Below are 14210 nucleotides of genomic sequence, written 5' to 3'. Positions count from 1 at the left end.
CTACTGTGTGATGTGACTACATAGTGGAATTCAAGTGATGTCACTCGGTGGTAGGGTACCAGTAAATAGGTGTGTGGTCGTTTCAGTTTTAGCCCATCTAATTTAGTGATGTTGCAGGTACCGCTGTATCTTAAATTGTTATGGAATAATCTTGCCATAAGCATTTCCTCAAAGGCAGAACATGGCTAAATATGGGGTGGTCTTAAGAAAAAACAGGAAATAACAATTTTTTTTATTTTTTTACTTCTTTAACTTAATTTTATAATGTTGGAAATATTGCATCAGTTTGTTAATATATCTGTGGGTATTCTAATTATATTGTGTTTTACAGACTACTTGCTTGATATAAAAGCATTTATGGGGTCTTGTGGAAAAGGGTCTGGAATATTTTGTTTTTTTTGTTTGTTTTTTAGTGCTAAAGATGCTAGAAATCGGGCTATGCTGTGCATGGATGATTTTACTAGATGTATTTTTTATTGTTTCGGATCAGCTTACATTTTTTTTGGTTAATTGTGTGTATATATCATTAAAAGGTCAGTTATTATACTGAATGCACCTAGTAAGTAGACGCAAAGCTTTTTCATGACCATGCAATTTTCTTTGCTCTCTACTTGTATACAATCATCATCGCAGCTCCCAGTCATCCAAGGCTTAGATTGCAAACAGATTTATCTGTATAAATATCACTCAAATACTGTACTCTCTTTATGCTGTCATTTTTAATGTCATCCCTATTTATCACCAAGCGCATGTAGGTGAAGCATTTGACTTGTCATTTAGCTTTTTGTGACCTATTCACCCTGCATTGAAGAAAATCACTTCCCTTTAATGGCTCTTGGAGATATGACTGTGTTTATAAGTGAATTTTGCACTTTCATCTTACATATAGGCACAGTCCTGACGGTTCGGTACACATGCAGCTAAGTTTTCTAATTGTTTCTACATCTGTCCTTAAAATTCTGGATGTATATTAAGCTGCTTATTTTTATTCAGTTGTATTATTTATATTTGCGTAACATTCTCAGGGCAGTTTCCCTTTATGGTTGTGTTTGCTCACTAGCACTTACTAATGCTTCTGTATTTATCTTTTATTTTATGCACTTTCTTTAAGATAACTTTATTAGATAAATACTTGGATTATAATAAAACATTTACAAAAAAAAATCTTTGTGGTGTTTTTATTAAATGATACAGTATTATGAAAGGCATAAGATGAACATTATTAGCCTTTTGCACTCCTAGAATATTTATTTAGGCCTCCTACATACTGATGTTGATTGTTTAATGTGTTTCGCTAGATCGTTAACATGATTTATAACTCAGTGCTATACATGCTTATGGATCCATCTTGTGTTCTTCTGTGAGTTTACAGTAAGCCGAGCGCCAGCATGAGCTTGTCCTTACTCTGTGTATTATGTTTTCCCATCTACTTACCGTGTATTGTGTTATTTATAGGGCAGAGAAAGCACGATTACGGCGGGAAAATTCACAAAGTAGGATTCGGCCTTTGAGTGCATTTGCTGTGAGGGTTCGATATCTTTCAAGACTGGGAGCACAGGTATGTCTCATAACTGCACGTCAAGAGCAATACATGTGAACTTGTCACCTCAGCACAACTGTACATTGCATAACATTGGTACAATAGTATCACTATAATGCCTATTAAATCTGTTATAGAATATGGGGCATCCACATCTGTCCCTGTCCCATTGGAGCTTATGGGCTACAGATGTAGACTATATCTACCATTTTGCTTTGTGTTTTATTTCACATTTCCTCTCTAAGCTTTGATATGCTTAAAATGGCACCATTCGGGCATAAATGGCAAATTGGTTGATTGTACGGGTAATGGTTTGTCACATAAGCAAAGTTCTTGTATCCATCCTAATTTTCAATAAAACAAAAACAAACTCCAGAAAATAAAAAACAGCAGTACAAAGAGTATTGTTCAAACAGTCACAGAATGAACAATAAAAAGAATCACAGTAACATGTGGTTATGACTATATATATATATATATATATATATATATATATATATATATATGTATGTATATGTGTGTGTGTGTGTGTATATATATATATATATATATATATATATATAATAATGTGTGTGTATGCAGAACATAGTATTAAACAAATATTAAAACGTTGTGGCAGCAAATAATGTAGTACAATAGCAAGTGCTGGCAGCCCCCCCCAAATCAACCAGTGTCAGGCAGGGAGAAGGCGCTACCCCTTCGACCATAGTGAGATGTGTATCATGGTGACCATAATTTGTGAAATTTGGGCAAATTTTCTCTAGCTGTATACAGAAATCTTTTGTGGTTAACAGTATCATTAACAAAGGAGACCCAGCTGTGAAAAAGAGGAGGATCAACCCCGAGCCATGCCAGTGCTATAATAACCTTGGCCAGGGATAACAACTTAAAAACATAGGTTATGACCTCAAACAATTCTTCAAGGGAGAAACCAAAAAGACACAGAAGTGCCAAAAAGTCCCCTCAGCTGACCCACATCTACAACATTTGGAAACTGCCTGAATCCCTATATTAAAGAGACTAAATGGAATAAAGTATTTTCTGTGAAAAATAAAAAATAAATTATCTGCTGATAAATAGAACACAGGCAGTAGTATCCGTATGTATCCATCTTAATTTAATTGGTCTTAGACCTAAATACAATATGCAGCAAGAGTTAGGAGACCAAAGTTGTCACTGTTGTTTTGGGGAAGAGCTTCCAGAGGCAAGGGATGCTCGTTGGGTCTTGCTATTTGGCATGTCCCCCGATATCCATGCAGGAGATCTTGCTTTGGCAGGCCTTGGTGGGTATGGTCAAAGTCCTCCCCTTTGAGCTTCTCAATCACAAGTGGGAGTTCACTGGGAACGGGGCATCAGTAACCTGAGCAAGGCCCAGCCAAGCAGGAGAAAGGTTTTTCTTCTCTGTGTATTGGATGTATCAAGGTTCCTGCTGAGTCAATGGATCCTCCAAGCACTGGAAAGTAAGTGTGTATGTATCGCATCTTGGCTATGAATAGTCGCATATGATGTGTATTTACCCTTGGTTACTCTATTATAATGGATACTTACATAGATGTGGCTGCCTGCATGGTGTATATGCATTTCAAATATCTGCTATCCAGGCTTATTGAACAGAACCAGACAGTGAATATGTAACAGTGCAGGTTAGAAGCAGTATATTTATGACCGATCTATTATGTGTCTAGGCTGTATATAGGCATTTTTGTTTAATTACAGTTGTTTATTTCTGATATTTATATATTGTTCCTCACAGCTGCCTGAACATTATTGTAGCCACTTGTATTCGCTGGCTCACAGAAGTGTCCTGAAGTAACTGCCCAGGAATGACTTGTCCATCGTGTGCTAAAGTTTACAGAGTTTGCGAAGCTCCTTTTGGTTTGATCAGAGTTTGTTGAATCACATACATGAAGTCTCTTTGTGCCAGAAATGTCAATCTATGCAGTTTAGGTAATAGAAGTGTTTAACAGGTTTATAAATGTTGATGATTTGTTTCCTACAGGTTGTATGTCTGCAGAAAACGTGCCCCATGTATATGCTTAGACACCCACTGGCCCCCAATACTTGCCGTTTGGGTGATGTTACTGTATTCCTAATGTGTACCACTGGGATGAGTTTGTCTAAGCATACTTCTCCATAAAGGGATGTGGGCACGTGAGCCCTCAGGTTTTATTAAATGAGGAATGAGACTGAGCTTTATTAGGCCTACACCGGTTCTCTATTTCGGTGTTACTAAAGAAGATAATGCACACTATTCTCTGGGTGTTTTTTTAACCAAAAATATTTGAAGGGAGATTTTAAAGAATAACCTTCTGGACAACATATGAAATCCTATATCCTCCAACAATCCTGCACAGATTTTCTGTATACTTGCCCTACTGGCCGTATCCATCCAGGAAGTGCTTCACATATTGCCTCTTACTTGTGTACTTCCCAGTGCATGTGACTGAGAACCTCACAGTGGGGGCGGAATTGCCAGCACTGCTTATGTAGGTGAACAGTGTATAAGACTTTAGACCATCTCCATGAAACTTATTGTTTTGGTCAGAGCTCAATATTTTGTATGGCTATCTTACATGTTTACAGAACCTCAACTCGGGAGGGAGGGGGGGAGGGAGAGAGTTTGTAACGTTCTGAGTGCCTATTATAAATTGTGTTTATTCAAAGATGCACTCCAGCTTTAGTAGACTAATATATTCAGAATATCTATTAAATCACACATCTGAATTATATTATATGCTCATTCAAATCCTATGTAAACAGTGCTTCTTGCACTATTGTTTCTTATCTTTTTGTTCAGCTAGGAATTTTTGAGGCATTGTCTTTTTGAATAATATGCTAACACAATAATACTTAAAATTAACTTTCATTTGGTACTTATCTGGAGGAGAGAGCTTCTCTGGGTGGAGGGAAGACCAAGCCCTCAGGATAAAAGATGGTATAAAGTGGGAATTAAACTCCTCCTTTTCAGTGCAAGGTTCCCCCACCCTCATGTCCTTATTCCTAGAATGTGAATGAGGATTGTTTTCTGGCACAAATTCCATATGCTGCTACTCTCGGGCTGTGAGTCAGCCCACCTGTTATTACCTCACTAGGTCCCTGCCAATCATTACATGCCAGGAGTTATGGACACTTCAGACGAGGCCGCTAAGTGATATTAGGTAGGTTTAGCTGAAAAATATAAAAAAATCAATAATCAAAGTCTTACTGTTTTCAAGAACTTATTTTTACATTTGATTTAATTTAACACTGAGTAAGGGCGCCAACATTATGTGGCACACTGGGGCGCAGATAGGCCAATTATACATTGGTAACATGTTACACTTTTTTTTTTCTTTCTTGTAAATGGACTATTTCTTTTAAAAGTTTGTATAATTGCACATATGTATAACAAATCTGTATTTTTGTAAGTATATTCAAAGCAATAATGGTTCTCTTCTAATCTTATTGTTTTATTACAGAGTTATAATGTACTACAAAGAATGTTTTTTTTATTTTCTCAGAAATGAGATGAGCAATAATGAATGTAGACGTCCTTCCTTGACATTCTGGGCCAGATGTAATAGCCTCCAGGTTACCAGAAATTCCAATGTTTTGGCAGTTTAGCACAAAATTAAAGCAGTAATATTTTTAAAAACGCAATCAGGTTGGTTTTGACTATAAATAAATTGCAGCTTTCAATTTCGTGGCTAAATCGTCAAAACCCTTTCAGTAAACCGGATGCGATTTACAATTGATCCTCACTCTTCATATATAAAATCTTTCTTACTTCACACTTACTAAACCTCAGCTCTGACTGCTGAATTGTCAGGCCAGCCATAGTATGTATGTATGAATGAACTGTTCAAAACCAGTCTAATAGCTTTTGGATAATCTGTGTTCATCTATTGTGGAACTGTAACTCACAGCATTCCCTGCGCTAGTAGAACATTCTGGTTTCTGATCTATGACTTGAGAACAACGGCTGATGCTAACAAAATGGCAATTACATACAGTGCAAATGTCCACTTTAACTATATGTATGTTGCTATGATGAATTTCATTACTCAGAATGGAGTCTGGACACATTTGTGATGTAGAGTTTGTTGTAATGTATACAGTTTGACTGCTTTTCTATGTTGATGTGCAATCTGATCAGTATAATGAAACAACTATAATCCAAACTGCATGAAGTTATACTCCTATATTTTGTATTTTTTACTGAAAAATTAAATAAGTTTTCATCAGACTTTATTCATATTTTTTTCCTATGCAGCCAATTAAGTGGGGAATGTCATAAGAATATCCTGGACTGTACTACAGTGTTCTCGCGACAGGTTATTGCATTCTTTAGCAATGTGATTCATTGAAGGGAACACTAGAGAATTGTGGAAGTGGCAGATTCAATGAACCTCTGTGGGATATCCGAGGAGGAAAACCATGCTTTGTTTTGCTTACACCTCTGGCATGAGCAAAGAGTGATGTGTTGCCTATCCTAATAACCTTGCCTGTACACAAGTGCACAGAACCGGATTTGATTTTGCCCTTTAGTGTATTCGGTAATTTACTGCTGCAGTTCTTTACCTACAGTTTGATGTGACTGTATTGTCCTATTGTTTCCTATGGTTTTCCATGATTGCAGCTTTGATGCCCAGCTAGCAGCTAAACTATCATGTAAATGTCTTGGACTGAAGCACTCTACCTGGGTGATTGAATGTCCGATAACTGTACTGCCACAGATCTGAAACTTAGTTGTAAAAATCTGTTAAAATAAGTATACATTTTATCCCTTCTAGTTATTATGATGCGTTACAGATCAGGTAGAATTTGGCACCAGTTTCTGGTACGCATAGGACACAAATTCTGATGCAGAAATCTTTTGTTGGACTTTGATGGATGTATTTAATCTTCCATGGGGTTGGGTATGATATCCTGACGGCTGAATAGCCGCCGGTTCAAATACAGACGCCGGAAACCCGACTGTTGAATATTCCAACTACGGGATGCCCACCGTTGTTTGGTTTCATACTAGTGACCTGTTGGTTTCTGGTGTCTCAGGGGGTCATTCAGACCCGCTCGCGAGCGCAGGACGCTCGCAAGCGGGTCGATGTTGCCCCACTACGCATGCGCACGACGGAGGGAGCTCCGTCGTGCGCATGCGCGAGACCCGGAAAGCGACGGGCTCTCCGTCGCTCCGGGTCTCGCACCAAAGGGGGCGTGCTGTCGATGTTGATTGACAGCACGCCCCCTTTGGTGGGCGTGCCGGGGGCATGGCTGCCAGACGGAGGCGTTCCCATGGGAACGCCTACCGTCTGAAGCCGGCCCCACTGACATCACTAGTGATGTCAGTGGGAGTGATTTTGGCTCTGATAGAGCCAAAATCACTCCAGGGCTTGCGGCAGCGAGACCCTATCGCAGGGTCTCCGTCGCAAGCCCGATGGTCGCGATGGTCTTGACCATCGCGACCATCATCATGGACTCTCGCATAAGCTGTGGGTGATCACCCACAGCTATGCGAACGTCCAGGAGGACGCTCCATTTTCATGGAGGAGGGCCCTGATTCAGAGTGAGCGCTCTGGTCAGAGCGTTCGGCTCTGAATCAGGCCCTCAGTTCTTCCGTGGTCTGTCTCTGGCTTTGTTAAACATAGACTGAGGTTCTAGTGGAAGGGGAGGGGTTATATAGGGGGTGGGAGCCAGTCTTAATTAGTTAGTGCCCAACTCCACACCACACTATGCATAACCCAGAAGTAATGGCATCCCCCAGATGGATTCCAAGGAAGAGATTTTATGGTGAGTAAAATTCTTAGAAACTGTGCAAACATAACAGGAAAATGGTGCAGAAGTTTTCAAGTACAGAACATGGAAAACAAGCTATCAAAACATTGCTGCACATGCAGTCCTGATACCCACAAAGGCAGCGCCGGCTGAAGCCAAAGGTTCGGTACTGCTGTTGGTAATGGGGAGGAGATGATGGTATAAGTGAGGGAAGGAAAAGCTTATTGCGGTGGGTTGGGATGAGAGCTGAAAGGCTTTAATAAAGAAGTGGATTTTAAGAGCCTGTTTGAAACTTTGGAAAGAGGTGGAGAGTCTGACAGGTGCTCGAAACCAATCCGCTCCTGTCACTTTACTGTCTGTGTTTGAAAAATGACAGGAGCTGTGTCAGGGTTCAGCCTAGGATCGGCTGTCTCTTACCTCCGCGCCGGCTTCCCCTGACTTCTCGTGCGGTCAGACGTCTGGTGCGACGGCGGGTGATGCGCTGAGTATTCTGCCTTAGACGCTCGTGGTCGGCCTTGTGTCTTGGGGATCGTGGTCTCTCTCATGGGCGCCGCCATGACAGTCCTTCTCACGTGACAGTATCTCCAGCCAATGGTAGCATGGTTTGTCAGCTGACGCTGTTCTCCTATCAGCTGCTACCCCTGGGTATATAACCGGCTCCAGGTCTCCAGGAAGTTGCCTGAACAACGTTTGTCGCTTCTAGTGTAACTAGTTGAGTCCTCGTTCCAGGTTCCCTTGCTTCTTAAGTTGAGTTTCCAGTGTATCCTTTGAGCAACAGTGCGATCAACATCTCTGCCTGTGTGCCAATTGCCAGGGTCATCCTGAGTAGCAGCGCGACTAACATCTCTGCCTGTGTGCCAATTGCCAGGGTCATCCTGAGTAGCAGCGCGACTAACATCTCTGCCTGTGTGCAACTAATCTGTATCCCCTCCAGCAACAGTGCGATTACATCTCTGCCTGTGTGCGCTACCTGTGCTATCCCTTTGTGCAAATGTGCATCAGTACACCACTGCTGGTGTACTACTTCAAGTGTCAGCTTCCAGCGCAAACGTGCATCAGTACACCACTGGCAGTCTACCTCCTCTAGTGCCATCTTCTAGTGCAAAAGTGCGTCAGAGTACCCATTCCTGGGTACCACCTTCTGGTGAAACCCCTCTGTGAAATTGTGCCTTTGGTTAGGCATTTCTTTTGACCAGGTCTCGCCAACGTCCAAGACCTGTGGATGAGGAGATCTTATATCCAGGCCCCTCGTCTTCGATTCCTCCCACAACCCTGGAACTCAGCTTTCAATACTCCAGTGACAAGCTGATTGGTTGGAGCATCCTTTAAGATTGGTACAGAGTGATAAGAAGCATAATACTCGTTATTAGATGGGTCCCTTAGACTGTAAATCCAATGAGGCAGGTAAATATCCTCTGTACATAAAATGATGGCGCTATTTAAATTATTATTATTATTGTCCTTTTATTTATACGGCGCCAAAAGGGTTCCGCAGCGCTTTACAAAGTACAGAAACAAACGAGCACACAACACTTATTAACAGTACAGACAGTGCAGGACAAGTACATGATTTATAAACAATGCTGCATAATACCTAAATAAGCAGCAGGGTGTCAGTAACCAGGTTTTAGGTGCCATTGTAAATTAAAGTATAAGTAAGGCAAGAAGAAGCACGTGAGGGAAGAGGGCCCTGCTCGCGAGAGCTTACATTCTAAAGGGGAGGGTCAGACAAACGGGTGACACAGATGGGCTAGATAGTGAGGAAGGAGCATAGAGTAGTGAGTTAGGATGAGCGCTGGATAGCATTGAGGAAGAAATGGGTCTTGAGAGCCCATTTGAAGATTAAGATCCAGGAAGCCAAGTGATGGAGGAATTTTGAAAGAAGGTGTCACGGCCAGGGTATTTCAGCATGGCGCTAGGCGGGTGTTACCTGTGAGGTCGTTGTGGCGCGGGCTGTCTGGTGGCGGAGCTGGTGTCTGGCGGGGGGCTTTGGCTGCGCGCGTTGTTGTGCGGCCCTGTTGTCACTCTGCACTGGTGAGGCCTGGCGGCGTCTCCGTTCCGTTTGGCATGGGCGCTGCCATCTTGCCTTCTGGCCATGTGATGCGGCTGGCCAATCCTGGTGAGTCACATGTTCCCTCCGGCCAGTAACAGCACGGCATGTGGTATTTAGGAAGGGTCAGTGCCTTCCTTCTTTGCCAGTGCAACGTGTATCTCAGCCTAGCTGAGAGGGAGTTCTCTGTGCTTCCTGTTCCTGTGAATTCGCTGTCTGCCAGTCTGCCTGTCAGCTCCTAGTTCCCACTGGACTACCCCGCTTCCTTCATCACCCTTGCCCATACCTGAGTGCCTGAGCCTGCTGACATCCTGCGCTTCAGTTCACTACCTGCAAACCTGGCTTGATTATTTTTCAGTTCACTACCTGCAAACCTGGCTTGATTATTTTCAGTTTCACTACCTGCACACCTGGACAGCTCTAATTGTTCCTACCTGGACATTAACCCTTTTGCTCCCACCACAGAACTCTTGTGCACATTTATATTTCCCTGGACTTTTATTTACTGCCACATTATATGTCTACTCAAGCACTTATTAAAAATCCTAGTTTTATTTTCAAATCTGCTTCTGTGATCGCTCCTGCTACCACCCCGGGTCCACAAGCAACCCAGAACATAACAGTTTGCACTGGCCCCATGGAGCCGGCCACTTATCAGGAGTCAGGAGTGGATTTGTTCCGGTGCATTTCTGGAAAACATGCAGCATCAGATGGCTCAATTTCTGCAAGAGATGTCCAAGCGACAGGATAGTTTGCAAACTTCCTTTTCTACCCCTGAAGTACCAGCATCTACATCCGGAAATCAGCGTCTGGGAATACAGGAGGCAGATCATCTCCCCGCTTAAGTCTTCCTTTACCAAATAAATTTGACGGCAATCCTAAACTCTGCCGAGGATTCCTAAATCAGTGTGACATACATTTTACCCTGCAGCCTGACCACTTTCTAACTGCAAGAACTAAAGTGGCTTATATAGTCTCTCTGTTATCCGGCCAGGCCTTGGAATGGGCTTCCCCACTCTGGGAGCGCTCAGATCCGGTGCTGGATAATTATGCAGGCTTTGTGTCATCCTTCAGGAGGATTTTCGATGAACCTGGGCGTACTGTATCAGCATCATCAAACATCATGACACTGAGACAAGGGGTCCGTCCTGTCAGTCAATATACCGTGCAATTTCAAATTTTAGCATCAGAGCTCAAATGGAATGAGGAAGCCCTCACCTCGACCTTCTGGCATGGGTTGTCAGACCGACTAAAGGATGATCTAGTCACTCGAGAGCTTCCTACTAATCTGAACGACATGATTTTGTTGTGTATCAAAGTTGACCTACGCTTCAGGGAACGTCAGGCTGAGAAAAACAGAACTGACCGGCAAAGGTCATTTACCCCCTCCATTTCTACCCGTCCCATTCCTTCCCCTACTGAAGAGGAGCCTATGCAGGTGAATCATACACACCTCTCTCAAAAAGAACGTCAGAGAAGAATGCAAAAGAACCTCTGTCTGTACTGCGGAGAGTCCGGTCACCTGCTGATCTCCTGCCCCTGTAAACCGGGTAATGCCAAATCCTAACTGACCCTGGAGACATCAAGTTAGGAGTTATGAACCCGTCTCCAAAAATTAAAGATTTCACGATTACCCTAGCCTTGGATCTTAAACCCAAACCTGTCTTTACTACTGCTCTACTCGACTCGGGAGCAGCCGGATATTTCATAACGTCTAGTTTCATAGATAAATTTCAGATTCCTTGTTTGTCTCTCAACCATGCCATCTCTCTGACCTCTATAGACGGACGCCCTCTAACTAACGGGATAGTCACCAAAGAGACTCAACCAGTATTAGTTCGAATTGGGGCACTTCATTCTGAGTCCTTAAAATTCCTGGTGATATCAGAGGCCTCTCAAGAAATTGTTTATGGTCTACCCTGGTTACGTCAACATAATCCCAGGATTGATTGGAGTTCTATGCAGATTCTGTCATGGGGTATGGACTGTCAGAAATCCTGTCTTCCAAAAATTCGACCTGTGAGAAAGACAGTTCCATTAGTTTCTTCTGCCATTCCCAAGGAATATCAGATGTTCGCCGACGTTTTCTCTGAACAACAAGCAAATATCTTACCCCCTCATAGGGAATGGGACTGTCCAATTGAATTGATACCTGATAAGATACCACCTCGTGGTCGTACCAATCCGCTGTCCTTCCTGAGACTCAAGCCATGACCGAATACATCCGGGACAACCTGGCAAAGGGGTTCATTCGCCCCTCTACTTCACCTGCCGGAGCTGGGTTTTTCTTCGTTGGCAAGAAGGACGGTGGTCTAAGACCATGTATCGATTATCGAGGCCTTAATGACATTACTGTAAAGAATCGATACCCTCTTCCCCTGATTACTGAGTTGTTTGATAGGGTCAAGGGCTCTGTCATTTTTTCGAAATTAGATCTGAGAGGGGCTTACAACCTCATTCGTATCCGAGCTGGCGATGAATGGAAGACCGCTTTTAATACCAGAGATGGACATTTCGAGTATTTAGTAAAACCTTTTGGATTGTGTAATGCCCCTGCTGTCTTTCAAAGTTTCATTAATGAGATTTTCCGGGATCTGTTATATGTTTCGGTTGTTGTCTATCTGGATGACATACTGATTTTTTCACCCTCTGTGGCTAAACATCAAGAACATGTTAAAGAAGTTCTGACCCGTTTGAGAGAAAACCACCTTTACTGCAAACTGGAGAAGTGCGTCTTTGGAGTGCCCAGTGTACCTTTTCTCGGCTATGTAATATCTGGCTCCAGTTTAGAAATGGACCCCAAGAAGGTGCAAGCAATTCTGGATTGGACCCGACCTCAGACACTGAAGGCCATCCAGAGATTGTTGGGCTTCGCAAATTATTATAGACGCTTCATTAAGGGATTTTCTACACTGCTGGCTCCCATTACAGCCTTGACCCGCAAAGGTGCTAATCCTGCCCAATGGTCACCTGAGGCAGAGTCTGCCTTTCATCTTCTAAAACAGGCCTTTATCTCAGCACCAGTTCTTCGACAACCCGATCTGGACAGGCCTTTTTTGTTGGAAGTAGGCGCATCATCTGAAGCTGTGGGAGCAGTCTTGTCTCAACGTTATGAGGACAACCGAGTCCATCCGTGTGGGTTCTTTTCTAAAAAATTTTCTCCTGCCGAAAGGAACTACGCCATAGGTGAGCAAGAACTACTAGCTGTAAAGCTGGCGTTGAAGGAATGGAGATATTTGCTAGAAGGCGCCAAGTTTCCATTTACTGTATTTACGGACCATAGAAATCTTCTATTTCTCAAAAACCTCCAATGTGTGAGTCCTCGTTTGGCCCGCTGGGCAATATTCTTTGCCAGGTTTCAGTTCACCCTGACCTTCTGGTCTGGAGCACTTAATCAGAAGGCTGATGCCCTATCGCGATCTCTCCTCTGTGATGATCAATCTGAAAATCAAAGCAATACCCCTGTCTTGGAATCAAGAGTTTTCGCTGCATTACAACTTCAGCCTCCTACGGGAAAATCATTTGTGGCCCCGGAATTAAGGAAGCAGCTTCTCACTTGGGCACATTCCTCTCGCTTCGCAGGGCACTCAGGCACTCGGAAGACCTTGGAGTTCCTGAAAAGACACTATTGGTGGCCTTCTATGAAGGCAGATATAATGGAGTTTATCTCTTCCTGCTCCTCCTGTGCCCAGCATAAATCATCACGACAAGCTCCAGCTGGGGAATTGCTTCCATTACCTACTCCATCACGTCCATGGACGCATCTCTCCATGGATTTCGTCAAAGACCTGCCAGTCTCTCAAGGTTTCAACACTATCTGGGTTGTAATAGACCGATTTTCTAAGATGGTCCGCTATATACCGTTGAAGAAGTTACCATCTGCCCCTGACCTGGCACAGTTGTTTGTCCAACACATATTTCGTCTACATGGCCTTCCTGCTGAAATTGTCTTTGACCGTGGTGTGCAGTTTACTGCAAAATTCTGGAGGGCTTTGTGTTCTGTTCTTCAAGTGAAGTTAAACTTTTCCACGGCCTACCATCCGCAAAGCAACGGCTCCATCGAGAGAGTTAATCAAGATCTAGAGACTTTCTTAAGAATTTTTATGTCATCTTCCCAGGACAATTGGGCTGCCTTGCTTCCGTGGGTGAGTTTGCACATAATGCTTCCTACCACTCGTCAACTAACCAAACGCCATTTCAGGTTGTATATGGCCTTCATCCTCGTGTTCCCGAATTCCGAAGCCTGCCTGTTTTCGATGTTCCGGCCGTGGAGGACACGGTGCGGAATTTTGCTGCCATCTGGACTCAAGTACGGTCTGATTTGTTGAAGGCATCCTCTCGCTATAAGACCCAGGCCGATAAGAAGCGTAGAATAGTTCCACGCATGCAAGTAGGAAACCAGGTCTGGTTGTCTACTCGGAACCTTCGTCTAAGAGTTCCGTCTATGAAATTCGCACCCCGCTTCATCGGTCCCTTCACCATAACAGAAGTCATTAATCCAGTGGCCTACCGTTTACAGTTACCCCCATACCTAACAATTCCCAATTCCTTCCATGTTTCCTTATTAAAGCCCCTAGTCCTGAATAAGTTCCATAATGCTCTACCTGCTTCTCCTCGAGTCCAGACGGAGAGAGGAGTTGAGTTTGAAGTCGCCCAGATCTTGGACTCTCGTCTGCGCAGAGGTCATCTTCTGTTTTTGTTGGACTGGAAAGGTTACGGTCCAGAGGAACGTTGCTGGACCGATGCTCGTGATGTCCACGCTCCCACGCTCATCAGGAGATTCCATTCTGCCCATCCCGGAGAAGCCTGGTGAGTGTCCTGAGGCCACCCCAAAAGGGGGTGTACTGTTACGGCCAGGGTATTTCAGCA

General features: G+C 43.3%; 1 protein-coding gene across 1 annotated transcript in view; it reads left to right on the top strand.

Annotated features, from left to right (window-relative positions):
- Positions 1-5765, top strand: part of MFSD1 (major facilitator superfamily domain containing 1) — a 46247-nt gene extending 40482 nt beyond the window's left edge. The window contains exons 16-17 of the mRNA XM_088447669.1: positions 1456-1558; positions 3294-5765. Coding sequence (XP_088303795.1) covers positions 1456-1558; positions 3294-3353 — 163 coding nt within the window. The 3' untranslated portion in view covers positions 3354-5765. The remainder of the gene's footprint in view (positions 1-1455; positions 1559-3293) is intronic.
- The last annotated feature ends 8445 nt before the right edge of the window (positions 5766-14210 follow it).

This window comes from Taudactylus pleione, unplaced genomic scaffold (genome assembly GCF_031769625.1).
Source record: "Taudactylus pleione unplaced genomic scaffold, aTauple2 ptg000436l, whole genome shotgun sequence".
Lineage (NCBI taxonomy): Eukaryota > Metazoa > Chordata > Amphibia > Anura > Myobatrachidae > Taudactylus > Taudactylus pleione.
The sequence above is the reverse complement of the archived record's forward strand: the minus strand, read 5'-3'. Positions and strand labels throughout refer to the sequence as shown.